This window comes from Balaenoptera ricei, chromosome 13 (genome assembly GCF_028023285.1).
Source record: "Balaenoptera ricei isolate mBalRic1 chromosome 13, mBalRic1.hap2, whole genome shotgun sequence".
Classification (NCBI taxonomy): Eukaryota; Metazoa; Chordata; class Mammalia; order Artiodactyla; family Balaenopteridae; genus Balaenoptera; species Balaenoptera ricei.
In genome coordinates, this window is record NC_082651.1 from 13,083,922 (window position 1) to 13,111,119 (window position 27,198).

The window sequence follows — 27,198 nt, forward strand, 5'->3', positions numbered from 1 at the left end:
CTGATACATGCTAAAACATGGATGAACCTTAAAAGCAGTGGAGAGATAGTAAGGATGGTGGACGCTTTTTGTGTTCTGAAGGGGAGAATTCCTGTAGTAGCTGAAGAGGGACAAGAGATCAGTGAGCTGTTTTTTTGTTTTAACAGCTTTTCCAGCAAGTTTGTATGCTGATGGAAATGACTGCTCCTGCCATCATCCCTGCATTCTCCTGCCCTCCAGGAGACCCTGACCAAGGGAGAGGGAATGAAGGAGGAGTTTTCCTTAAAAGAAGCAGACGTTGTAAAGGGAGAGAAGGCAGAATTTAGGTCACAGCTGCACGCATCTTGGGAGATTTGATGATGTTGACAAAAGACAGAAACAGAAGATAACTTTTTAAAAGTGATATAAGAGGAATTCCCTGGCGGTCCAGTGGTTAGGACTCAGGGCTTTCACTGCCAGGCCGTTTCAATTCCTGGTCCGGGAACTGAGATCCTGCAAGCCACACGGCATGGGATGCGGGTGGGGGAGCGACGGAGGAGTGAAAATTACCAGCTGACCCAGGTAAAGGTGAAACTGGGGAAGGAGGACACTTTTGGGAGTGGTGAATTAACTCATTAATTGTGGTGATGGCTTCATGGGTGTATAAATAGGTCAAAACTTATCAACGTGCACACTTTAAATGTGTGTAGTTTATTGCATGTCAATTATACCTCAATACAGAATAGAGCTGTGACACACACACACATACACACCAAAGATGAAGTTGAAAGACAGCTGCAGGCGGTCCCTGATAAAATCCGTATTCTGGGGAGATAAGTACTTCATAGGACTCACAGATCCTCAAAGGATCTTAAGGCTGGAAGGCCCCTCGGACACCCGCCTTCCCACCCCGCCGGCCCGCCCCGGCCCCGCCCGGCTCAAGACTCCAGTCCAGACGACGCGGGGAGTGGGTAGAGAGGGCGGACCACCGCTTGACCGTCCCAGTGATGAGCCTTCGACTTCAGAGTTGGGTAGAGAGCAGTCAGTTTGGTGCCCGACTGCTTTTTCCTTGAAGCCAAGACTCCGGCTGGATGTCACCCCAAGGGTCTGCATCAGCATTGGATCGCAAAGCGGTCAAGGGAAGAGAGGGAAATCTTTGAACACCGCTCTCGGCCGGCCCTAACAGCACGAATGAGAGCCAAAGAGGTCACACGCGGAATTGCCCGTGGAGCGGATTCCCGCCTTTGGCGTCTAGCGGGAGGGGGATATGGGAGGGGGCGGTGGAACAGAGGAGGCCGGGCGACTCCGCCACGCTCCGACTCCGCACAGGTTTAAACTGGCCCATTCGCTCCACGGTATTGGTTTCAAGTCGACCCCGTAAAATCAGAGGACCCAGGGCCGGAGGAACAAGAGGAACTACATTTCCCAGCAAGCCGTAGGGGCCCGGCGCCGGCCGTGCTTTCCGGCGCGTGTGGAGCCGTTGCTGGCATCCGGTGTGCAGGCGGACTCATGGATCCCGGCGGCCGGTGGCGGCACCTACCCAGCGGGCCCAGCCTAAAGCACTTGACCGACCCCTCTTACGGGATCCCGCGGGAGCAGCAAAAGCCAGCGTTGCAGGAGCTGACGCGGGCGCATGTCGAGTCCTTCAACTACGCTGTGCGCGAGGGGCTCAGCCACGCGGTGCAGGTGAGCGCGGCGTCCTCAGGCGAACCCAGGCTCCCCTCAGCTCTGGGTTCGCCTGCGCCCCTAGCCCCTGCTCCAGGCGGGCGGAGGAGAGGGGCCCGGCGAGGGTAGGGGTGGGGGGCGTGTGAGGCGTTGGAGGAGGGACGGGGGAGAGGTGATTGAGGCTCGGGGCCTGGGAGGGGGAGATCCAGGAGGCGGGGGGAATGGGACACAGGCCGCGGGCAGGGGTCCCAGAGAGAGGGCTGGGAGGTCGCAGTATAATTTCAAATAGTTGTAACTCCTTGACCGTGCTAGGCTCAGCGCGGGTCTGTGTTGAGGAAAGTATCAGTGAGGCATAAAAACGAGGTTCAGTAGGAACCATTTGGTCCACAGGAAGTGATTGGTACCATCATTACGTAACATTTGGTCCACATTAAGGTGATTGGTCTAGAGGGTGATGGTACCAGAGTTCAGGTGAAGCTGGTGGGGGAGGGTCTCATTTAGTAAGTGTCGCCATGTCTCCAGGCACTGGGCTCTAAGGGTGAGGGAGAGGCAGGCCTGTAAGAGACAGTTCTTGCTTGGCATCATGTTTTGGGTGGAGGAGGTGGAGTTGTGAAGGCAGTCGGCGCCGGTACACTTGAGCACTGCTCTGACAAGGGGCGGCCGCGTGGTTCTCCGGAAGCACAGAGGAGGTCTAGCTAGTCCAGCTGTGTGAGAAAGGACAGGATTACACGAATTGAAGAGGAAAGTGCGTTCCCTCCAGGGGAAGTGAAGGAGCAGAGCTCAAGGGGACTCTACCCTGTGCTTTTGTTGGGTAGGGCTTGCATTGGGGGAGGGGTGGAGAGAATGTGGAGAGCTGTGCCAGTCTCTGATGCTTGAACTCAATTCCGCAAATAATATGGAGCCATTGAGGCTTCTTTGAAGTTTAATTATTCCTTGACCTGTTTGCAGAAGACAAGATATTTTTGTCTGATGGGAAATAATAATTTCTATCATGCCTGGACTCATTGTATCATGTCTATGAGAAAAATTATACTTTTAAGTAGATATAATTATATCTACTTAAAAGTTAATTGGCCCTGGGGTTTATGAAAACAATGAAAAAGAGCCCAGTGTTGAGATGATCAACGTCTTTATTGGAGTATAATCGCTTCTTAGCCCCATTTTTGGCATTCTTGCTATTTTAGCACTAAGGCCAGGAGGTTGTTCAGAGTTAATACGTAGGAGAGCTCAGTGATGCCCCTTCCTCAGTTCAGCAGCGCTCCCCCCAGGGAGTGGTACAAAGAAGCAACTGCTGTGGAAGGGGAAGAACCACCGTGACCACCACCAACCCCTTGCGTGGCTCTGGCTTCAGTATGAGGCCACCGTGGAATGAAATGTACAAAGATCAGCCTAAAGAATGGCATTTATTAGAGTGTCTGATGCTAAATCAGGAGGGTGTGTCCATATCCTTGCTCTGTTAGCAGGAGTCCCATTGGTCTTGCTATGCATGCAGAGGGTACAAGGTAAGAATGGGTGGGGTGGGGGAGAAATTAGGAGTTTGAGATTAACACATACACACTACTATATATAAAATAGGTAAACAACAAGGACCTACTGTATAGCACAGGGAACTAACTATACTCGATATCTTATGATAAACTATAATGGAAAAGAATCTGAAAAAGAATAGATGTATGTGTGTGTATTATATATAAGAATAGAGAAGTCAAGCACTTGGTTCAGAGAACAGCTTTGTTCTCTACACAGCTGTATCCCTGGAACCTACTACAGAATCGGACATGTAGTAGACAGTCAAAAAAAATCTTGTTAATGCATTACAGTTTTAGGTACTTAGTGAGGATATGAGTAGACTGGATGTAGCTTTAGCTGTTTTTCAGATGTGTCACATTAGCATTATAGCCATCAATGCTTATAGAACACATGGGATTTGAAAGAGTCTTAGAGAAAAAGTACCTTGGAAATGCAAGCAGTTAACAGTGTGAATTGTATTTCAGGCCATCCCTCCCTTTGAATTTGCTTTCAAAGATGAGCGGATCTCTCTTACTATTGTGGATGCTGTCATCAGTCCACCCACAGTTCCAAAAGGGAGCATCTGTAAAGAGCTCAATGTTTATCCAGCAGAATGCCGGGGCCGAAGGAGCACCTACCGGGGAAAGCTGACAGTGAGTACAAAAGACGGTGTATGACTTGCACACTGTACATTTTTGAGAATAAGTCTGGTGCCTAATACAGTTTATACCAGAATTCTACTTTCTTAGTGCTGTCATCCAAGAGATCCCATCTTTTAAATCTAAAGCATAAAATCATTTAGTTTATGGTCTTCTGCCTTAATCTTTTCAAATACTCATTCTTGTAGATCTGGATATTTCCCTTTTTTAAATTTTTATTTAATTTAATTTTTATTTATTTTTTAATTTTTTGGCTGTGTTGGGTCTTCGTTGCTGCACGCGGGCTTTCTCTAGTTGCGGTGAGTGGGGGCTACTCTTTGTTGCGTGCGCGGGCTTCTCATTGCAGTGGCTTCTCTTGTTGCAGAGCACAGGCTCTAGGCACACAGACTTCAGTGGTTGTGGATCATGGGCTTTAGAGCGCAGGCTCAGTAGTTGTGGCACACGGGCTTAATTGCTCCATGGCATGTGGGATCTTCCCGGACCAGGGATCGAACCCATGTCCCCTGCATTGGCAGGCAGATTCTTATCCACTGTGCCACCAGGGAAGCCCAGGATATTTCCTTTTTTACTAAATAATTTTTTTTTCTCATTTTCATTTAGGCCGATATCAGCTGGGCAGTGAATGGAATCTCAAAAGGAATCATTAAACAGTTTCTTGGCTATGTTCCCATCATGGTGAAATCCAAGCTTTGCAACTTATACAACCTTCCTCCAAAAGCCCTCATCCAGCACCACGAGGAAGCAGAGGTACCTGCCGGGGTCCCGTGCAGTGAAAGGCCAGGTGACAGTAGCAAGCGCCTGAGCTGGGAGTGAGAGGACCGGAAGCTTGTCGGGAGTGGGGGAGGGGTGTCCAGATTTCCTTCTCTGCTTCAGTCTCCGGATAGGTAACGTGGGGCATTGATGTTTTGTCTGCACACTGCATAGGCCTCATAATGAGTCTCAGATGAGACAGTGTATGAAAAACAAACACTCCAGTTAGAGAATATTATTATTATGGGGAAAGAACTGGTAGGTTTTTCCTACCTACTGATACATATTTAGATATGTATTTGGTTTTTTTTAAAGCTGTCTTAACCCACATATCTGTCTAAAATGTCTGCTTTACCCACAGTCAGATTCTGTGGACGTATTAAATGCTTCATATACCTTCCATTCAATCCCTGTTAGGTGGCTTTGCAGTATTAAGTTGAAGTAATCAAGACATGCAGACTCTGCTTACAACAGAGGGGCTGTGTTGTGTGTTGGGAAGAGGGTTTTGGTGGCTGATCTGGGTTTGACACCCAGCTGTTCCGCTTACCAGTCCTGCACCTTTGGGAAATTTAATCTCCCTGAGCCTCAGTTTTCTCTTCTGAAAATGGGCATATAGCTCTCTCTCATTATTATGGGATTAAATGTTATGCTGACATAGAGCACTCAGTGTGATATGCCTGCTTCATAGTAGCTCCTTATTTATTACAGAAATGTTCTATTAACTTATTAAAAATTAAATATTAAAAATATTTTCCTATTTAGCTAATCCAAATTTCTGGTTTCCAGAGCTTTCATACAGTCAGAAGTTTTTTAACTTATTCAAGAAACCATACTTGTCTGGGAGCTGAACGATTACTGTTTTCATCTTTAGACTTCTCTTTGGAGTAACTTGTTTTTGTTTTTTAACATCATTTGAAGACTGCAGTCATTTTAGGGACAGAAAGGCAGGTTAGGTTCAGCCTGTCTGGTAGAAGAAAGTGCTATGATTTTCTTCCATAGTTTTCTCCCAAGTCTCTACAGCCTTTTTAATGTGCTTAAGAAGACGTAAAATTAAGTCTGCAGTTTCCAAGGGATCCACAGTTCCTCTTGCCCGAGTGCCCCTCTTCTGCACATCTGTTTAAGAATGAGGGTGGTGATTGCAGTTGGTCAGTTTCATGTTTACGGGTAGTTATATATCTTTGTTTAACAAATTTTAATTCATCTCTTTGGCAGGAAATGGGAGGCTATTTTATAATCAATGGCATCGAAAAAGTCATCCGAATGTTGATTATGCCTCGCAGAAATTTCCCCATTGCAATGGTAAGACCAAAATGGAAAAGCAGAGGGCCTGGCTATACTCAGTATGGTAAGTTGTAGTGATTTTTTGGAATGTTCTTTTAGAAAAATTTAAGTTATTTTATTGGGTTGGCCAAAAGGTTCGTTCGTTTTTTTCCGTAAGATGGCTCTAATAGCTCTTAGTTGTCTTTAACTTCATTCAAAACAATTTTGTTAGATTGTATGTGACAGCTGTCATATCAGCGTGCATTTAAAAAAAGACTTTTCAAAATTAGTGAATTTTTGTGTAGCCATTTTAATATTGAAGATGAAAGAGAAAAAGCAACAGTTTTCAGCATGTTATGTTTTATTATTTCAAGAAAGGTAAAAACGCAACTGAAATGCAAAAAAAAATTTGTGCAGTGTGTGGAGAAGGTGCCATGAGTGATCGAACATGTCAAAAGTGGTTTGCAAAGTTTCGTGCTGGAGATTTCTCTGGACGATGCTCCATGGTCGGGTAGACCAGTTGAAGTTGATAGCGATCAAATCGTGACATTAATTGAGAAAAATCAACGTTATAGGACTTCCCTGGTGGCGCAGTGGTTAAGAATCCACCTGCCAATGCAGGGGACACAGGTTCGAGCCCTGGTCCAGGAAGATCCCACATGCCACGGAGCAACTAAGCCCGTGCGCCACAACTACTGAGCCTGTGCTCTGGACGCTGCGAGCCACAACTACCGAGCCCACGTGCCACAACTACTGAAGCCCGCGCACCTAGTCCATGCTCTGCAACAAGAGAAGCCACCGTAATAAGAAGCACTTGCACCACAACGAAGAGTAGCTCCTGCTCGCTGCAACTAGAGAAAGCCTGCGCACAGCAACGAAGACCCAAGGCAGCCAAAAATTAAAAAATAAATTTTTAAAAATCAACATTATACCACGCGGGAGATAGCTGACATACTCAAAATATCCAAATCAAGCGTTGAAAATCATTTGCATAAGCTTGGTTATGTGAATCGGTTTGATGTTTGGGTTCCATGTAAGTTAAGCAAAAAAAACTTTCTTGACCTTATTTCTGCATGCGATTCTCTACTGAAATGTAATGAAAACGTTCCATTTTTAAAACAAATTGTGACGGGCGATGAAAAGTGGATACTGTACAACAATGTGGAACAGAAGAGATCGTGGGGCAAGCGAAATCAACCACCACCAACCACACCAAAGTCCGGTCTTCATCCAAAAAAGGTGATGTTGTGTATCTGGTGGGATTGGAAGGGAGTCCTCTATTATGAGCTCCTTCCGGAAAACCAAACGATTGATTCCAACAAGTACTGCTCCCAGTTAGACCAACTGAAAGTGGCACTCGACAAAAAGCGTCTGGAATTAGTCAACAGAAAACACATAGTCTTCCATCAGGATAATGCAAGACCGCATGTTTCTTTGATGACCACGCAAAACTGTTACAGCTCGGCTGGGAAGTTCTGATTCGCCCTCCATATTCACCAGACATTGCTCCTTCGGATTTCCGTTTATTTTGGTCTTTACAAAATTCTCTCTTTTTTTTTTTTATAAATTTATTTTACTTTATTTTTGGTTGCGTTGGGTCTTTTTTGCTGTGCGCAGGCTTTCTCTAGTTGCGGCGAGTGGGGGCTACTCTTCATTGCAGCGCACGGGCTTCCCATTGCGGTGGCTTCTCTTGTTGTGGAGCACCGTCTCTAGGCACGTGGCCTTCAGTAGTTGTAGCACGTGGGCTCAGTAGTTGTGGCTCGTGGGCTCCAGAGCGTAGGCTTGGTAGTTGTGGCGCAGGGGCTTAGTTGCTCCACGGCATGTGGGATCTTCCTGGACCAGGGCTCAAACCCATGTCCCCTGCATTGGCAGGTGGATTCTTAACCACTGCGCCACCAGGGAAGCCCCAAAATTCTCTTAGTGGAAAAAATTTCAATTCCCTGGAAGACTATAAAAGGCACCTGGAACAGTTCTTTGCTCAAAAAGATAAGTTTTGGGAAGATGGAATTATGAAGTTGCCTGAAAAATGGCAGAAGGTGGTGGAGCAAAAGGGTGAATACATTGTTCAATAAAGTTCTTGGTGAAAATGAAAAATATGTCTTTTATTTTTACTTAAAAACTGAAGGCACGTTTTGGCCCACCCGATATTAAAAAGTAGATGCATACAAACAGAGTCTTTGATATTTTTCTCCCATATATGTATAATTTTTTGTTTTTCTGTTAAGCATTTCTGCGTTATAATTTCATAGTGGGAAACCTTTCTACTGTGTTCAATTTTTTTTCAAACCGAATGAACACATGTATTTATGTTACTGCTTATGGTGCTGAAGGACGGCTGACTTGGCAAGGTGTAGGTACAGGCCTCGGAAGTCTTCTGGTTCAGGGTATGTGGCACTCCCCTCGGTCTCTGGCTCACAGTGACCTGGCCTCTGTTTGATCACTCTCCGTGACAGTGGCTGGCTTCACAAAATAGCATTTTGCATTCATGAGCCCTATAGTTAAACAGTTTTCTTATAATTGAGCTAAAAATCAGTCTCTAATTGTAGCCACGCATACTATACTTACTGGTAGTATTGCTGAGTTTCTGACTATTTGCTCTGTTTGTTTAAATAGGAGTTTCAATGCACTGTGTGAGAGAAGAACATTCCGCTGTCAATATGAACCTTCACTACTTGGAAAATGGCACGGTTATGTTGAACTTTATTTACCGGAAAGAACTGTTTTTTTTTCCTTTGGGATTTGCACTCAAGGTGTGACTTACTGAATATACTTCTTTCGTTGGGGAGTGAGTCACTGGAAGTGGTGTCCTGTGCGGGATGGATGGGTTGTCCTCATAGAGTTCATGCTGTGCTGGCATCTACTACTCCATAACAAGTTACCTCAGGGAATTTCCCGGTGGTCCAATGGTTAGGACTCCTCGCTTTCATTGCCGAGGGCCGGGGTTCGATCATTGGTTGGGGAACTAAGATCCTGCAAGCCACACGGCGCGGCCAAGAAAAAAAAGTTAACTCAAAAGGCAGTGGCTAAAACATCGCTAAACACTTCTCTCACAGTTTCTGTGGTCAGGAGTTTGGAAGTGGCTCCAGATTTGGGCAGTTCTGGCCAGGGTCTCCGGAGGTTGCCGTGAGATGTCAGCGGGGGCTGCTGTTGTTTAGAAGGCTTGCCCGGGGCTGGAGGATCCCCTTCCGAGGCGGTTCCCTCATGGCTGGCAAGTCACTGTGGGCTGTTGGCAGGAGGTCTCAGTTCCTCTCCACGTGGGCCTTTCCACAGGCTGCTTTGAGGCAGCTGTCTTCCCCAGAGAGTTAGCCAAGAGAACAAGGCAGGAGCTGGAGTGCCCTTTACGACCCAGCCTTGAGAGTCATGCTTCAACTTCTCCACCGTATTCCATCGGTCACACAGGCCAGCCCTGGCTCAGTGTGGAGGAGACCAAGGTTGTGGATACCAGGAGGTGAGGATCATTGGACCATCTTGGTGTCTATCATACAAGCATTGCCCTGATTTTGAAGAGCTCACTTAGATTCAGCGATAGTGGAGTGCTAATTTTTCTCGGGTATTAAAAAAAAAAAAAAATAGAACAGAATGGTTACTAAATGATTAAGATGGTTTAGTTATTAGCAATTTTAAAAAAGAACCTTTTTTTCTTTTCTAGGCACTTGTCAGCTTTTCCGATTATCAGATTTTTCAGGAGCTCATCAAAGGAAAGGAAGATGACTCTTTCTTTAGGAACTCTGTTTCTCAGATGTTAAGGATTGTAATGGAAGAGGGATGTTCCACACAAAAACAGGTCCTTAGCTATCTGGGTGAACGCTTCAGAGTAAAACTCAGTCTTCCTGACTGGTACCCAAATGAACACGCTGCAGAGTTTCTCTTCAGGTATGTGTGCTTTTGTTTATTGGGGGTGGAGGGTGTCCATGCTTCCTTGTGTTGATGCAGCTGGGGCTGGTGAGCCATCTGGGAATCACAGTGGCCCTGGGGGTGGGGTTCTGGCTTAGCAGAGTAGGGCCTAGCTTTGTTTCTGCAGCCATCCTCGCCTTTCTTTTTTCTGGTAGCTTCATACCTTCTGTTGTACTTTAAAACTTTTGAAATAACTTCAGACTTCCAGAATTGCTGCAAAAATAGTACACTGGACACTCTCGTTCACTAGTTGTTTACATTTTTACCACTTTGCTTTGTTGCTCTCTCTGCATATCATCAACGTTTTTCTTTCTGCATCATTGAAAGTTGCAGGCATCATGTCCCTTTATTCCCCCAAGGCTAGGACTTTGTCTTCTGTAACCACTGTGTAATTATTAAAGGAGCCCTGCTCTAGACCAGCGCTGTCCGATCTGTATCCGCGAGCCACGTGCTGAGCATTTGAATGGCCAGTGCAGCGGAGAAGCTGAATTCAGTAGGACATCTGAGTAGTAGCAGCAGCAGCTGAATCGCTTCAAGCTTTTTCTTTCTCTTTCGGCAGCCAGTGCATCTGCATCCACTTGAAATCCAACACTGAAAAGTTTTATGTGCTTTGTCTCATGACCCGGAAGCTCTTTGCTTTAGCCAAAGGCGAGTGCATGGAGGAGAATCCTGACAGTTTAGTAAATCAAGAGGTCCTGACCCCCGGGCAGCTCTTCCTCATGTTTCTGAAGGTAAATGCAGGCTGCTTCACCCCGGAGCAGTCGTACCTCTTGTGGGATGATGTGGCCATTTCCAGCAGTATTGTTTCCTGCATGTTTAAAATTTCTAGTTCAGGCATTTTGTGTAGTCCTTTTTTTTTTTTTTTTCTATTTTTTGTTTGTTTGATTGTTTAGCAGTAAGGGACTTACAGATCTTAGCTTGGCCAGGTTCAGAAATTTCTTTAATGTTTTTGTAGATGCGAAATAAAGACAATATCAAATCTTGGTCATAACATTAATGATAAAGTGCAAATGGCCTATATACACACATACGGTCCGTCCCCATTATTCACAGAGCCTGTACTTGTGAATTCACCTACTCGCTAAAATTTCTTTGGAACACCAGCGGTATCAGCACCCTCATGCTCATTTGCAGACACGCACAGAGTGCTAGGGAAGTGGGGCTTCCTGATGTTCACGGTCCCGGCCGAGGTAGGATGAGCTGTAAACAAGGGTCTCTGCTGCCATGTTTTTCACAGTTTTGTGCTTTCTGTTGGTGATTTTGCTGTTTAAAGTGACCCCCAGGCTCAGTGCTGAAGTCTAGTGTTCCTAAGTGCAAGAAGGCTGCGACGTTCCTTATGGAGGAAACACTTGTATTAGACGGGCTTTGTTCAGGCATGAGTTACGGTGCTGTTTGCTCTGAGCTCAGTGGCAACGAGTCAACAGTATAAACTAAGGTGTCTCTCAACAAACAAAAAACGAGGTCGTGTATTGATCAGTTGACGAAAATGTTGTCAATGACCAGAGACTCCCTGAAGTCTAACGCTGCATTTCCCCTAGGAGCAGTGTTTCTGTGCTCGCCAGTGCAGTGTTCACAGAGACAGGACAGGACATGATTACTGTAAATAGTGAGAACTCTGTGTGTGTTGGGAGAGAATGTTGGCCTGACACAAAAATCATTTTATAAGCAAGTTGATTTGGTGGCATTTTATATTTTGAATATCATCCCTAAAAAAGATTTAATCTAAGAGATAACAGAACAACGGCAGGGAAGATGGAGAGGACTGAAGTAAAAATCTCGCAAGTTTCTAATCTAGTCAATAATTAAATTCTTACTTGAAGGTAATAACTTTTGTTTCTGTCTGTCTGTAAAATTAGATTGAAAAATTTTGGTAGCCTAGAATTTCCCTGATAAAAATTCAAATCAGGCAGAAGTTTCGGTCACCTTTAAAGACTAATTTATATTTCCCTCCTTAAACTGAAGCATGTGGGTTCGTTGGGAGCCGGCCATGTTAGAAGTATCTTCAGTTGCACGACATTACCAAGGTGACCTGTTTCAGCAACAGAGGAAAGGAAACTTGGGACTTTTTCAGATAATTCATTGCTTAAAAGTGTCTGATTTCCTTACCTTTGCCCCCGTTATACTCAAGCTTTTAAACCTCTGAATTCGGGACATGAAAGCAATCGTCAGAAGGTACACGACAGTGACCTGATATGAATGACAGGCTTGTATAACCATCTCAGTGAGTGTTGCCACAGAGACTGAGGTCCCTGTGATTGGGTCCAAGGCTGCTTAACAGGGTTGGGGAGTGAGGGACGCTGAAGTGATTCCCCTCTGAACTGTGAGAGCAGATGGGGAGAAGCTGTTCTTCCTTCTGGGCGCTGCCTCGCTCTCCACAGGCTTGTCCGCCCATCTCTTCGGATTAGCCCTTTTACCAGAGAGGCTGGTGAGCCTCATGGGAAGGCTTGCTGGAGGGCTCTTGCTTGCTTCTGCTTGTACTGAGTGTGCAGACCGCACAGACAGGTCCACAGTCGCTCACCTGCAATTCCAGATCCAGAAAGTATGAGAACCAAAAAAAACATGAGAGTTGGCAGCAAAACCTGATCGGAACCGACAGGAGGCTGTTTATGACTTTCATTTGCTATACTTAGTATGACAGTTTGTGTTTCAGGGTAGAAGTGTGTTTGATTATGAGCCAGTGCCTCAGTCTCCATCATGGGTGTTAGGTAATAAAAGGTCTGTGTGCCTGTCACCTTTCTGAAGCCTAAAAAATTCTTAATACTGAAATGCATTTGGCCCACGGGTTTTCAGAGGTCTCGTAATGCAGTGCTTCCTGAGGAAAAGTTTGTTGTGAGGCTGAAGTAAACATGCAGAGCGCCAGCTTGTTGTACGTGCCCAGTAAATGCTAGCTGACCTCGAAGAGACCACGGGCAGGCCTCTGACCCAGGCGGAAAGTTGAGCTCACTCTTTCTGCCTCCCCGTCTCCAGTTCCAGAGCATTTTACCCACATCTCTGTTCCTCATCTCTGACTTCTTTCCTCTTTTCTCTTTTGTTTTCTCTTCCTTTTCCATTATGTTTCAACTTTTATATGAGAAGAACGTGTCGGTCTTTCCTACTGGCTTGTCAGGGGTCCTGTGTGTTGGGTGTCATTTGGGGACTTCGGGCTCTTCTTAGCTGTTTTGTTCTTGGGACAGCGGGCTGCTGCTTTGTCTCAGGGCTTTGTTGTTGTTGCCTGTTTCTGGGGTTGAAGGTCTTTTGATTGTTTGGTAAGAGCATTTGAATTAAAAACTTTTCTAAGGCCCAAGCAAACCAGCTTTGGTTCTTTTCCATTAGTGTGGATAATCTCGACTGGGTGCGATTTTGTTCCACCCCAAGGGACCTCTGACAGTGTCTGGAGGCATTTTTGTGGGTAAGGGCCAGGGGTGCTGCTGTACCGTCCCACAGCTCACAGAACAGCCCCTTGTCGCGAAGAACTGTCCAGCCAGAGGCCCACAGAGCCGAGGCGACGCTCAGCACTGCAGAAGTCTGTCTTCTGCCTTAAGAAATGCCTGAGCTGTAATAGTACTTTGAAAAGCTGTTTTTTCAGGTTTATAGTTTAGAAGTTTTCCGTGTCAAATGTATGAATTAGTGGGCTTCTGTTATGGATGTGCAGGTTATGTAGGAGTAAATATCCAACTTGTGGTAATTAAAATACCTAAAAATTTAAATTTTTTTCTTATTTCAGGAAAAATTGGAAGCTTGGTTAGTATCTATTAAAATAGCTATAGACAAGAAGGCTCAGAAGACCAACGTGTCCTTAAACACTGAAAATTTGCTGAAGATTTTTAATCTGGGAACAGACCTTACAAAACCATTTGAATATCTTCTTGCTACTGGGAATCTACGTTCTAAAACAGGTGAAATTAAATAGAGAGGCTTCATTTAGTTATGATTTTCACATTATTTGCTTAATGTAGATTTATATATTGCTGAGAGAGATTCTTTTCAAAAGTGAACTTCTTACTCTCGTTAAAGACAGATTTCACGTTGTAAATTTTGACGGGTGTATATTGGGCTGTAGACAGGCTGTCTGTATAGTTGAAATCTAATTTTAATGATCAAATGCATTTCTTGTGCCTCTTTCTAGAAAACTAAAGAAAGCTTAGATCTCTGAGGAAAGGTTAACTAGATGGGTTGTCTGGGAGGGTTGTTAGACATGCCCCTCCCTAAACCAGTTGTATTAGAATGACCGGAAAACTTTAACAAGTGGTTATTGAGGGCCCAGAGATCTTTTTTTTTTTCTTTTTAAACAGATGATACTGGTGCAGATTCCTTAAGGGCTAACAAATGCTTGTGTGTTATCCAGCCCTCCTGGATAAATCCCATTTAATTACTTGCTATTTTATTACTCATTTAATGTTTGCCCACAAAGGAGATAGTGTAGAGGAGATGGAGAAAACAGTCGAGGCTAATACAATGTGTGAAATCTGGGGATCTTTAGTATGTTTTTAAACTCTTCCCCTCACCAGAGCTGAGTAAACTTTGTGATAACCCACTCTCTGATCTCTAGTGTACTCTGAGGTTTTATCTTATCAGAGCCTCCAGTAAAAAATAGGCTTTTTTTTTTTCCTTAAGTTTAGCCCATTTTCAATGACATTTGTTTTATTAAGGTCTTGGCTTCCTGCAAGACTCCGGACTTTGTGTTGTGGCTGACAAGCTGAACTTCATACGCTATCTCTCCCATTTCCGCTGTGTGCACCGAGGGGCAGATTTTGCCAAGATGCGGACCACCACAGTACGCAGGCTGCTGCCGGAGTCCTGGGGTTTCCTCTGCCCCGTGCACACCCCCGACGGAGAGCCCTGTGGTCTGATGAACCACTTAACCGCCATATGTGAGGTCGTCACACAGTTTGTGTATACAGCATCGATTCCAGCTTTGCTCTGCAACTTGGGTAGGTTGTGTACAGCAATCTTGTCTTGTTTGCTTGTGTGGGTTTTAACAGGTGCAAAGCTATTAAGTTGTGCTTCTTTGGGGGTTGAGCAGAGAATTCTTGTAAGGGTGATGGGTGAAACACTGTGGATAACCTGTGACATTTTGTAAAGCACTTGCTGTCTTCAGAAGGTGTTGATGTCTCATGGAAGAGTGTTCTTTATTTAATTAGAGTCGATTCTTGGTATTTGCAGTACTTCTGTAAAGTCACCACTGGCACTGAATTAGCAGATACTGAGCCGTTGTTCCTGGGGAAACAAAAGATTAGGTTCCTGTGAGCCTCTTGTCCCAGCGTTTTCATCAGCTGGTACATAGTCTTGCTTTATGTGTGTTTCTGTTTAAAGACGCCTTATTTAATGTATATTGTTGATTCATTAATATTGCGCTCTCAGCCAACAGCACTGTAACGATAAGCTTATCTAACACATTTTTCCATAAGGCTCAGCACGGCCTCGTGCTTAGGAACCAGCACTTTCACACTGTGCTTGAAGGCCATTATAAACAGCAGAATCACCAACAAAAGTACAAAGATGCAAAAAACATGGCACTGAACAGAGTGCGGAAAGGACGCTTGTTTACAGTATGAGCTGAAACAGTGCGTCACCTGGTTTGACCTCAGCTGGGAACACGTGTATCCGGCGATTCAGAATTTTCACTGCATGTCCTCAAATGATCAAAAAAGCGCCACTAGTATTGATATCGGGGTTACAAATAAATCTTAGCAAGTAGGCGAATTTGTGATATGTGAACAGTGAGGATCAAATGTAATTAGATTTTTGGGAAAAAGTTAATATGTTTCCATGGCTCAGAAATCAAAATACAAAAGGTGTACAGGGAAAAGCCTCCCTTAAACCCCTGTCCCCCTGCTACTCTCCTCACCGGCAATTAGAGACAGTAGATTTGGGGGGTCCTTGCTGAAATGATTTAGATATTTACTCAGGCAATACAAAAACATTCCGCTTTAGAGACAAGATGACTAGATAGCTAAAATGATGAAGCACTTGTTGAATCTGGAGGGAAAGTTAAGTGTTGGGAAAAGCATCCCAATGTGATCATTCCGTTTCCTCACTTCACCAGGCGTCACTCCAGTTGATGGAGCTCCACAGAGGCCGTACAGCGAGTGCTACCCTGTCCTGCTGGACGGTGTCATGGTTGGCTGGGTGGATAAGGAGCTTGTTCCTGGCATTGCCGATTCTCTCCGACATTATAAGGTGATCTTGAGTCTCTGTGAATTGTTCTGTCCTTCCGTCTTAGGTTTTCAGTCATTTTCTAGTTGTTGAGGTAGCCCCAGGGCATTCTCGAGTGTCAGGGGGTCTGGAGGTCAGAAGCTAATTACAAAAGTGCCCATACATTCCCTCTGGTGGCAGCGTCTTGCCTTGTACTGACCTCATCAGTTAGGGTCAGTGACAGGTATTTGCTCCATGCGTCATGTGGGATCTTAGTTCCCCAACCAGGGATCGAACCCGTGCTCCCTGCATTGGGAGCACAGAGTCTTAACCACTGGACCACCAGGGAAGTCCCTTGAAATACATTTTTTAAAAGTCAAGTAGAATGACATTCTTTGAATAAACTAATCTTTAAAATTTCCTCCTAATAAGAGTCTTTGTTGCTTAGATAATGGCCATTAGTTTGGCAGTAGGACGAATTTGTAGTATACGCTCTGTCCTGTTTAGTTGTTTTTGCCCCATGTGCTTTATCATTTGTATGCTTTTTCTAAATGCTGTGTACATCTTAGTTCTGAACGTTTGAGAGCAGTGTACAGATGTGTCCCCTTTTCCATGAAGATTTTTGTGTATATTTTCTAAGAACAAGGATTTTCTCTGCATTAACTACAGTGCACTTACCAAATTAGGGAAGGTCAGGTTGGTGGAATCCACAGCTGATATTCAGATTATTCCATTAGGTCTTGAATAATGTCCCTTATAGCTAGTTTTTTTCTTCCTTGTCTGGGACCAAGTCCAGAATCACGTGTTACATGTAGTTGGCCTGTTTCTTCTCCTTTAATCTGGAACAGTTCCTCAGCCTTTAATGTCTGACTTTTTTTTTTTTTTTGAAGAGTACAGGCCAGTTTTGTAGACACTCTTGTTTTATGTAGCTTTTTTATGATGAGATTCAGGATATCTTTTCAGGAGGCACTTGATGTTGGCTGGTCTTTTGGCTGGTGACATTAACTTTGATCACTTTAAGATTCTCTTTAGATTAAGTCCACTGTACTATTACTAATTTTTTCTGTAATAAGTAATATGTAGAGAGAGATTTGGAAGCTCTGTGAAAGCCCTTTTCCTCATCAAATTTTCACCCACTAGTAGATGAATTCTTTGCAAATTTATTACCATTCCATTGATGATTCTTTGCTGAGTTAGTTATTACTGTAATGGTTGCCAAATGGTTGTTTTCTAATGCCATCATTTGTTCTATGTTTATTAGTTGCTATTATGTAAGGTAGAGTTTTCCTGTTTCCATTTATTTATGTGTTCATTTATTAGCGTGGATTTATAGATGCTTATTTTATTTCATGAGTGTTCTCTTACTATCATTTATTTTGATGCTCAAATTGTGTCAGATTTGGCTAGTGGGAACTACTCTGGACTGGTCCCTGGGTTGTTTTGTAAATATATAGAACAAAATTTATCATTTTAACAGTTTTCAAGTGTACAGTTCAGTGACATTAAGTACATTCGTATTGTTGTGCAACCATCACCATTATCCATCTTCCAAACTTTTTCATCATCCCAAACTGAACCTCTGTACCCATTCAACAGTAACTCCCCATTCCCTCTTTCCCCAGTTTCTAGTAACCACTATTCTACTTTGTTCATGAATTTAACTTTGCTAGGTACCTCGTGTAAGTGGTACATAAGAAACCATACAATATTTGTCCTTTTGTGTCTGGCTTATTTCACTTAGCATGTTTTCAGAGTTCATCTGTTTTGTAACATATGTTGGAATTTCATTCCTTTTTATGGCTGAATAATAGTCCTGTGTGTGTGTGTGTCACACACAGTTCTTTTGGGTGTATACTTAGAAGTGGAATTGCTGAATCATATGGTAATTCTATGTTTAATTTTTTGGCATCCATGGAGGAAAAAATTGTTTTTTCCCTTAGACGTATTAAGTGTATTATATTAATTCATTCCCTAACAATGATCATTCTCTAATAATAATGATGAGTAATGAGCCTTAAATTCCTGGAATAAATCCCACTTGGTCATTATTTTAATACTTAATAAATACTACTACTTCCTTAAAGACTAATATTTTATTTAAGATTTTTTATAGTCAACATTTACAAATTTCTGCTTTATAAAAAGAATTAGAAAGTTTTCCTTAGTTTTCAGTGCTCCGAAACAGTTTGTGCAGCATTGGGTCATCTGGTCTTAGGTCTTCTAGAATTCACCTGTGATATCATCCAGCTCTAGTGCTTTCTTTGGGGATAGCTCCTTGATACCTTTATTTCTAATATAGAAGTTGGTCTTTAATCTTTTCATCTCTGTTGCGGCCTCTTCTGGTAACCTGAATTTTATTCATTTCATCTTGGTTTCAGAGAGATATGCAAAGCGCCCCATGGTTTTAAAATTTTGTTCCAATAGTTTTTTTCCCCCTTTGCCATTTTTTACTCAATATATTCATCCCCTCCTTTTGATTAGATCAAGTAGTGGGTACTGTTAATTTAAGAACTGAGAATTTTTTGATTTATTAATTTGAACGTTTTTCTGTGCTCTGCCTCATTAATTTCAGATTTTACTTTCAGTTTGATTTCTTGTACTTTGTTTTGTTGTTTTAGCTTTTGAGCTAAGAATTAATTCATTTATTTTCATTCTTTCATTTTATTGATAATTTAACTGTGAATCGCCGTAAGTTCTGCTCTACTGGTTTTGTTATTTTTTCACATTTCTGTAATTTTAGTTCGTATATCTCCTTTCACCCAGGAGTTCATAGAAGGTTTCTTTGCTTGTTTTTTGTTTTTTAATTCCCATGTGGAAGGGCCTTTTCACTGAATACATTCTAAAATAACACCAGTAATCTGTATATTATTTATTTTTTTATTGTTTTAGTATTTATTTATTTGGCTGTGCCGGGTCTTAGTCGAGGCACACGGGATCTTCGTTGCGGCATGCGGGATCTTTTAGTTGAGGCATGTGACCTTTTAGTTGCGGCATGTGACCTCTTACTTGTGGCATGTGGGATCTAGTTCCCTGACCAGGGATCGAACCTGGGCCCTCTGCAGTGGGAGCGCAGAGTCTTAGCCACTGGACCACCAGGGAAGTCCCCAGTAATCCATGGTTTAGACATCAGAGGATAGAATTTCATTTAGTATGTCTACACACACATTCTTGGTTTACCTTTTCCCCAGTCTCAGTTGTACGCAGTTTGCCTGATGCTGGGACTGAGCCCCCAAGAAAGTAGGGCTTTTGCCAACTCTGGATATGGGGCAAATGGCCGTCTGTGTGGGGTTGAGACTGGCAGGGCACTAGGTTTGTTACCTGCAAAACTGATTTAATTCTAAAGATGTTGCTTTTCATATTTGATCTGCTTCTCCACTATACCCACCTCCTGGGTGGCAGGGGAGATAGATGTAAAATACTTCATTTATTCTTTTTTTTTTAAATTTTTATTTATTTATTTATTTTTGGCTGTGTTGGGTCTTCGTTTCTGTGCGAGGGCTTTCTCTAGTTGCGGCAAGCGGGGGCCACTCTTCATCGCGGTGCGCGGGCCTCTCACTGTCGCGGCCTCTCTTGTTGCGGAGCACAGGCTCCAGATGCGCAGGCTCAGTAGTTGTGGCTCACGGGCTTAGTTGCTCCGCGGCATGTGGGATCTTCCCAGACCAGGGCTCGAACCCGTGTCCCCTGCATTGGCAGGCAGATTCTGAACCACTGCGCCACCAGGGAAGCCCACTTCATTCATTCTTAATTGAACTCTTTTTTTTTTATAATTGAAAACAGGTTTTGAGAGAAAAAAGAATTCCTCCCTGGATGGAGGTGGTCCTGATCCCAATGACAGGAAAACCAAGTCTGTACCCAGGATTGTACCTTTTCACCACTCCTTGTAGACTGGTGCGGCCTGTGCAGAACTTGGAATTGGGCAAAGAAGAACTAATTGGAACTATGGAGCAGGTACATAGACTATGTGTGATTGTATAGTATGCAACTTTCAGAGACTTAGTAACTATTTCTTTTTTAAAAGTGTTACTGTTATAATTACAGTCGGGGCATTTGAAAGAAAGTCAAAGCTTATTTTCTGCCTCTTCTGTGACCAGCATGAAGCAGTTTTCATGCTCATCAAACTTGAGAGAGGGTTGGCAGTCGCATTACTTGCCTTTCCCATCCCGCTCAACACGTTCCTTGGCAGCCAGCTCTGCCTCGGGTGGTGAGACTGAAACGTTCCGTTAGAATCACTCTCAATCTTTGCCTACATTTCTGCAGTTGCAAAACTCTGGGCTTTGTGCTACTTTAAAAAAAATTTTCCTCCTTCCTATATCCCTTCACAATTGGACCAGGGTAGATTTAGAATGAAGTGTGTAAGGCGTGTGGTATTTCTAACTGTGGATCCCTTCAGTGTTCATGATGCTGGGTGGGAAGTTTTTCTTTCAAGCCTGTGAGAACTAAACTCTGAGAGAGAGAGCTAATACGTGTCAGCAGTCACAGTTATTTTGTGCCTTGAACTTCCTCGTCCTTCCTCTTTTCCAGATCTTCATGAACGTTGCTGTCTTTGAGGATGAGGTTTTGGCTGGAGTTACCACCCACCAGGAGCTCTTCCCTCACAGCCTGCTGAGTGTGATCGCCAGCTTCATCCCTTTCTCTGATCACAACCAGAGTCCGAGAAACATGTACCAGTGCCAGATGGGTAAGGTGGAGGGGAAGGTGGTGGTAGTCACAGAAGAAAAGGGGTTGTATTTTTTTTTTAAATTTATTTATTTAATTTATTTTTTATTTTTGGCTGCATTGGGTCTTCGTTGCTGCGTGTGGGCTTCCTCTAGTTGCGGCGAGCAGGGGCTACTCTTCGTTGCAATGCGCAGGCTTCTCATTGTGGTGGCTTCTCTTGTTGCGGAGCATGGGCTCTAGGCGCTCGGGCTTCAGTAGTTGTGGCACGTGGGCTCAGTAGTTGTGGCTCACGGGCTCCAGAGCGCAGCCTCAGTAGTTGTGGTGCACGGGCTTAGTTGCTCCACGGCATGTGGGATCTTCCCGGACCAGGGCTTAAACCCATGTCCCCTGCATTGGGAGGCGGATTCTTAACTACCATGCCACCAGGGAAGTCCCTTAAATCTGTTTTAAAAAATTAAATCTGTATGGTTTTCTACCATTATTTCTAAAAATATTGCTTCTGCCTCATTCGCTCATCTCCTGAGACTTCAGTTATGCATCATATATGTTATGCCTTTTAGTATTGTCCCATAAGCCACTGGTTTTTTGTTCTCTTTTTTCAATCTTTTTTTCTTCTTCAGATTGGATCATTTTTATTGATCTGTCATGTTCACTGTCATCTAGTGCATTTTTATTTCAGAAACTTAATTTTTTAGCTTAGAGCTTCCATTTGTTTCATTTTTATAGTTTCTGTTTTATCTGAGAGTCTTATCTACATTCATCGTGAACATATTTTCCATTACATGAGCATAGTTATAACAGGTATTTTTAAATCATTGTCTGCCAGTTCGAACATTTGGGTCATCTCAGGATCAGTCTCCATTGATTGCATTTTTCTTGAGTCTTGGGCATGTTTTCCTGTTTCTTTGTATGTCTAATAATATTGGATTGGATTGTGGACGGAAAATATGTTGTAAAGACTAGATTCTATTCTGTTCCTCGGAAGAGGGCTGGTTTTTAGATTACTGGCAGCTAGCTGAGCAGCTGTTGAAGTGCACGCTTTAGCCTTAGGGAGGCTGCTCATGTCTGTCCCACCACACATAGTGCTGGACGGAGTCCACCAAAGATTTGGACTCAGTTTATATGCAGAATGTAAGGCTCTCCCTTTATGGTTCTCTCCTTTCCGAAATTTCCCCCCTTACATTTCCAATTGCTGTCATGCTCTGAACTCTGTTCCTTGATTCTTCAAGCCAATAAGACTGTGGGTTTCTGAGCTTTAGCCACTACACTGACTGAGCCATCAGGCAAAAAATTAAAAACAAGAAATAAGACATTAATAACTGAAAAAACTGGAAATTCACTCTGAAGTTCCTTTTGTCCAAATGTTAATCCCTCTCTAATTTCTATTTTTTATTACATTTCAGTGCTTTCAGGTAGTGTGTATATGTATGTAGTTGATTTTCTTTTCTGGATTTTATACTTACATGTTGGGGGTGATATTGTAGGAGTAGCTCTCTATACTGGAAACCGGAAGTCTCCCTTTTTTAAAAAAATTCCCCTGTGTATATATTATTTTAGTTTTTAAAATCATTTTGTTTTGAATTGATTCTCTGTACTGTAAGGTAATAGTACAAAGAAGCATCTTACCTGCCCCCTGTACCTACCTCACTATGCACAATTTACAAATACCAACATCTTACTGTGTCTGTGTGTAAGAAAGTAATCTAATTAGATAATAGTTTCTGTCACTCCATCTCTCCCCCCAGTAGTAGTAATATCCTGTAGTTTGTATATATCCTTTACATCCCCTTTTTATGCTTTTATTATATTACATGTGCGTCCATAAACTAGGTCTAGAATTGTTTGGGCTGTGTGGCAAATGTACATGAATGCATCATATTAAATGTCATTCTGTACTTTTTCTCATTCAGCATTGTTTTCATGGGTCACGTTGATACGCATTTGTCTACTTCATTTTCACCCCAATTATTAGTCTGTAGTAAACATAACCAGCATGATTATTTATTCATTCCCCTATGATGAATATTTAGTTTCCAATTTTATATGTCACCTTTATAATCAAGGAGGAAAAACCAAAATGCTAATTTTTTTCCCTTTGTAGGTAAGCAGACTATGGGCTTTCCACTCCTCACTTTTCAAGCCCGGTCAGATAATAAACTGTATCGTCTTCAGACTCCACAAAGCCCTTTAGTGAGACCATACATGTATGATTATTATGACATGGATAACTATCCAATTGGGACAAATGCCATTGTTGCTGTTATTTCTTACACTGGCTATGATATGGAAGATGCCATGGTAAGTTTTACCAAGAGATGTAGTTCCATCCTTTTTCGTTTTTAACTTTTTTGTTTACCATCAGATCACTGAAGGAGTATTTCTTGTGTGCCCAAGTGCCTGGTATTTGGTGCGTGACTATTCTGTTAAATAGTTAATTCCTGGTCTAAGTTAAAAGTGACAAGCCTTGAGGGGTATCACTAAATATTCATATGCATATAGCCTGCCTATTTGAGTGCATAGTATAAGTAGATGTCAAATGAATGTAAAGTAGTCTTGGAAATATCTACCTTTATATGTGTCTGGATTTTAATAGTTAGCATAGGTGATTTAGGAAATGTGGATAGTTTTAAAATAGAATGCCTAAACCAGTTGTAATTCTAACCGGCTTTATTTTGAAAACTCTCATTTGGTCTCAGTCTCTTAATGATTGACTTCACAGATTGTGAATAAGGCCTCTTGGGAACGAGGCTTTGCCCATGGAAGTGTCTACAAGTCCGAGTGTATAGATCTGTCTGAAAAAATCAAACAAGGAGATGATAGTCTGGTGTTTGGAGTCAAACCTGGTGACCCACGGATTCTGCAGAAGTTGGATGATGACGGATTGCCATTTATTGGAGCACAGCTGCAGTATGGAGATCCATATTACAGCTACCTGAACCTCAACACCGGGGAAAGCTTTGTGATGTACTATAAGTAAGTTCGCATAACCAGTGCTATTTGTTAAAGGCTGTTTCTCAGTGAGATTGCTGGAGGTCAATGAAAGTTATTTTTCAACAGGAGAACTTTTGGAGAAAATATAAGTGGTAGCTTAGTTATTAACTGAATGGACCTTTCTTAAATGAGACAAAGTTCTGTGGTCTGTTGTACTACCTTTGTTTTTCTACTTTTCTTGTCAGTCTACTATAATTGATCAGTTATTTGTGATTTATTTTTTTTATTTTTTTTTATTTTTTTAAAATTAATTAATTAATTAATTAATGACTGTGTTGGGTCTTCGTTTCTGTGCGAGGGCTTTCTCTAGTTGTGGCAAGTGGGGACTATTCTTCATCGCGGTGCGCGGGCCTCTCACCATCGCGGCCTCTCTTGTTGCGGAGCACAGGCTCCAGACGCGCAGGCTCAGTAGTTGTGGCTCACGGGCCCAGTTGCTCCGTGGCATGTGGGATCTTCCCAGACCAGGGCTCAAACCCGTGTCCCCTGCATTGGCAGGCAGATTCTCAACCACTGCGCCACCAGGGAAGCCCCTGTGATTTATTTTAAAACTATATTATTCAAACTTGAGCATCTCTCTCGGACATGTTGTTAGTAGCGTTTCCTAGCTAAAATGTTGAGTTCATTATACCTCTTACTAAAAATAAAAATTTTAAGCTTATTTTACAACTGTAAAATTGGTTTCAGTAGTAGGTCTTCAGCTGCCTTTCTTGCTAGTATTCTTTCAGATGAACACACTTCTATAGTGAACATAATCAGTAGCCCTATTCATAAATACTTTTAGGGATACCAGCTCTATTTGTATTTGGAGAATAGAGGTGAGAATAAGTTTTGCAAATATCCTTTATGAAGCACTAAATATATCAGTAAAACTTAGTATCTCTATACATTTTGACATTTTGTCTGGTTTATTTTTTCCTAGGAGTAAAGAAAATTGTATTGTGGATAACATCAAAGTGTGCAGTAATGACACTGGAAATGGCAAATTCAAGTGCGTTTGCATCACGATGAGAGTCCCTCGGAACCCAACTATCGGGGATAAATTTGCCAGTCGTCATGGACAGAAGGGCATCTTGAGCAGACTGTGGCCAGTTGAGGACATGCCATTCACTGAGAGCGGGATGGTTCCAGACATTCTGTTCAATCCTCATGGTTTTCCATCCCGCATGACCATCGGTATGTTGATTGAGAGTATGGCAGGGAAGTCTGCAGCTTTACATGGTCTCTGCCATGATGCTACGCCCTTCATCTTCTCAGAGGAGAACTCGGCCCTGGAATACTTTGGTGAGATGTTGAAGGCTGCTGGCTACAACTACTATGGCACTGAGAGGTTGTACAGTGGCATCAGTGGGCTAGAGCTGGATGCAGACATCTTCATAGGTGTGGTTTATTACCAACGCTTACGCCACATGGTCTCAGACAAATTCCAAGTTAGGACAACAGGAGCCAGAGACAAAGTCACTAACCAGCCTATCGGGGGAAGAAACGTCCAGGGTGGAATCCGTTTTGGGGAGATGGAGCGGGACGCTCTTTTAGCTCATGGTACGTCTTTTCTCCTTCACGACCGGCTCTTCAACTGCTCGGATCGGTCGGTAGCCCACGTGTGTGTGAAGTGTGGTAGTTTGCTCTCCCCGCTGTTGGAGAAGCCACCCCCATCGTGGTCCGCCATGCGCAACAGGAAGTACAACTGTACTCTGTGTAATCGCAGTGACACCATCGACACTGTTTCTGTGCCTTACGTCTTTCGGTATTTTGTAGCTGAACTGGCAGCTATGAACATCAAAGTGAAACTGGATATCGTTTAACTTGACGCTGGCCTTTTGGGTCAAGACTGCTATCAGATTAAAACAAAATGTAACTTTAGTTCACTGAAGCTGTTAATAGTTACTCTGGAGTTTTTCAAGGTTAAGAGTTCTCAACCAAGACCTGGCAACTAAGAATGCAGGGTTTCTGAGTTGCTCTGGTATAATAACTACTGAAGATGATTTTCAGTATATTTGTTGTTCTTTAAAAATGATACACTGATAAATAGGATATTCAGGGAAAAGTCTTTCCACCCCCAGGTTCTTCATATCCTGCTTTCAGCAGGCAGTGACTGTCAAACATTTATTCGTCCATGTAGAGCAGAGCAGTCCAATATAAATAAACAATGTAAGCCATACATATGTAATTTTGTATTTTCTTAAAGTAAAAACAGAGGTAGAAAATTTTTTAACAGCTTTTTTGAAGTGTAATGGTTATACCAAAAAATGCACATATTTAATGTATATAATTTGGTGGGTTTGAACATATGCATACACTTGTGAATGATCACCACAATCATGGTAATAAATGTCACCTCCAAAAGTTTCCTTGTGCTCCTTTGGGTTGTTGTTTCTGTTTTGTTTCTTGGTGTTCTTATGGTAAGAACACTGAACTTGGTATCTACCCTGTGGACTATGGATAGAACACAGATGAATATATCGCCCCATAAAAGCAGCTGTTCAAAAGACTGCTATGTGTCTCTAGAAACTGGGTCTTGGTATAACAAAAAATAATGTATTATTTTTTATTGAAGGAAAGAGCGATAAAACTGAGTGGTATGTGCAACATGTCTATGAGTGAATGGCTGCTAAAACACATAGAAAAATACAACTCAAGACTGAATTCTATATGTGACTAGAACAAAAATGTATCTACAAAGAGCTATACTCAACACGGAATGATATGAAGTATATCTATGAATGGACAGTTTGTATAAAACAAAATTATCTACTCAAAGGAAATACCTGAACATAAGAATGAATGGTATTTTTTAGAATAAACTATTGTAGAATGGGGAAAACTATACACGCAATTATATGCTGTGTAGTGTATCTCTATGAATGGAATGTCGGCAGAACAATAATATATTAACATAAGACATTTCCATATACATAATTGAATTATACTTTTATATCTCCCTGAATGAAGAGTTTATGAATCTAAATGAATGTAACTACTGAAAGGAAGGATTTATACACAAAAGAGAATGATGCAAAATATATCTATACATGGAATGTTTTGGTAGAAAACAGAAACCAAAGAAGGTGTCTACAGAAAGAAAACACCTATATACAATGCATACTGTGAATCCCTGGAATAAAATGTGGTTAGAATGGAAAGGAATATATCTATCTACTCAAAGAAAAGTGGTGTACACAACACTGAATGATAGGTTACTTATCTCTGAGTTGAATGTTGGTATAACAACAACGAGTATCTAATGAGAATGAGTGAAGTGTTTTTATCTATAAATGAAGTGTTTGTGAACACAAATGATGTATCTGGAGTATGAGAATATAAGCAATTGTACCTATTAAAAGGAAGGATTTAGAAGGATTTAGAAATGAGCCTGAAAGGTTTTCCCCTGTGAATGGATTGCTGGCAGAACAAATGGGTGTCTGCTGAAACAAACTGCCATATGCAGCACTGAATGATGATTTGTATCTCTGGAGTGTTGGTGAACCCAAATGAATGTATTTACTCAGGTAAGAATGGTATATACAAGATCTGTGTGTGTGTGTGAAATTCATATGTGTAAATATATATAGGTATATAATCTCAATAAATGAAGAATAGGAGAACAAGCAAAAAATCTACTTAAAGGAAAAATATACTCAAAAGATTGAATTAATGTTATGCAACTCTATGAAAAGCTTAGAAAAATATCTTCAGTGGGAAGATAGAGCTAAACGTAAAACTGAATAAGTTACTTATAACCATG

At 42.4% G+C, this 27,198-nt stretch overlaps 1 protein-coding gene across 1 annotated transcript; it reads left to right on the plus strand.

The window, feature by feature from the left end:
• The first annotated feature begins 1,434 nt into the window (after positions 1-1,434).
• Positions 1,435-25,802, plus strand: POLR1B (RNA polymerase I subunit B). The gene is made up of 15 exons (XM_059943433.1): positions 1,435-1,644; positions 3,618-3,785; positions 4,392-4,538; positions 5,754-5,886; positions 8,415-8,551; positions 9,451-9,674; positions 10,255-10,426; positions 13,399-13,570; positions 14,324-14,605; positions 15,721-15,854; positions 19,587-19,757; positions 20,331-20,487; positions 22,567-22,763; positions 23,185-23,438; positions 24,376-25,802. Exons 1-15 carry the CDS (start codon positions 1,468-1,470, stop codon positions 25,256-25,258), a joined length of 3,408 nt encoding a protein of 1,135 aa, XP_059799416.1. The 5' UTR covers positions 1,435-1,467; the 3' UTR covers positions 25,259-25,802.
• The last annotated feature ends 1,396 nt before the right edge of the window (positions 25,803-27,198 follow it).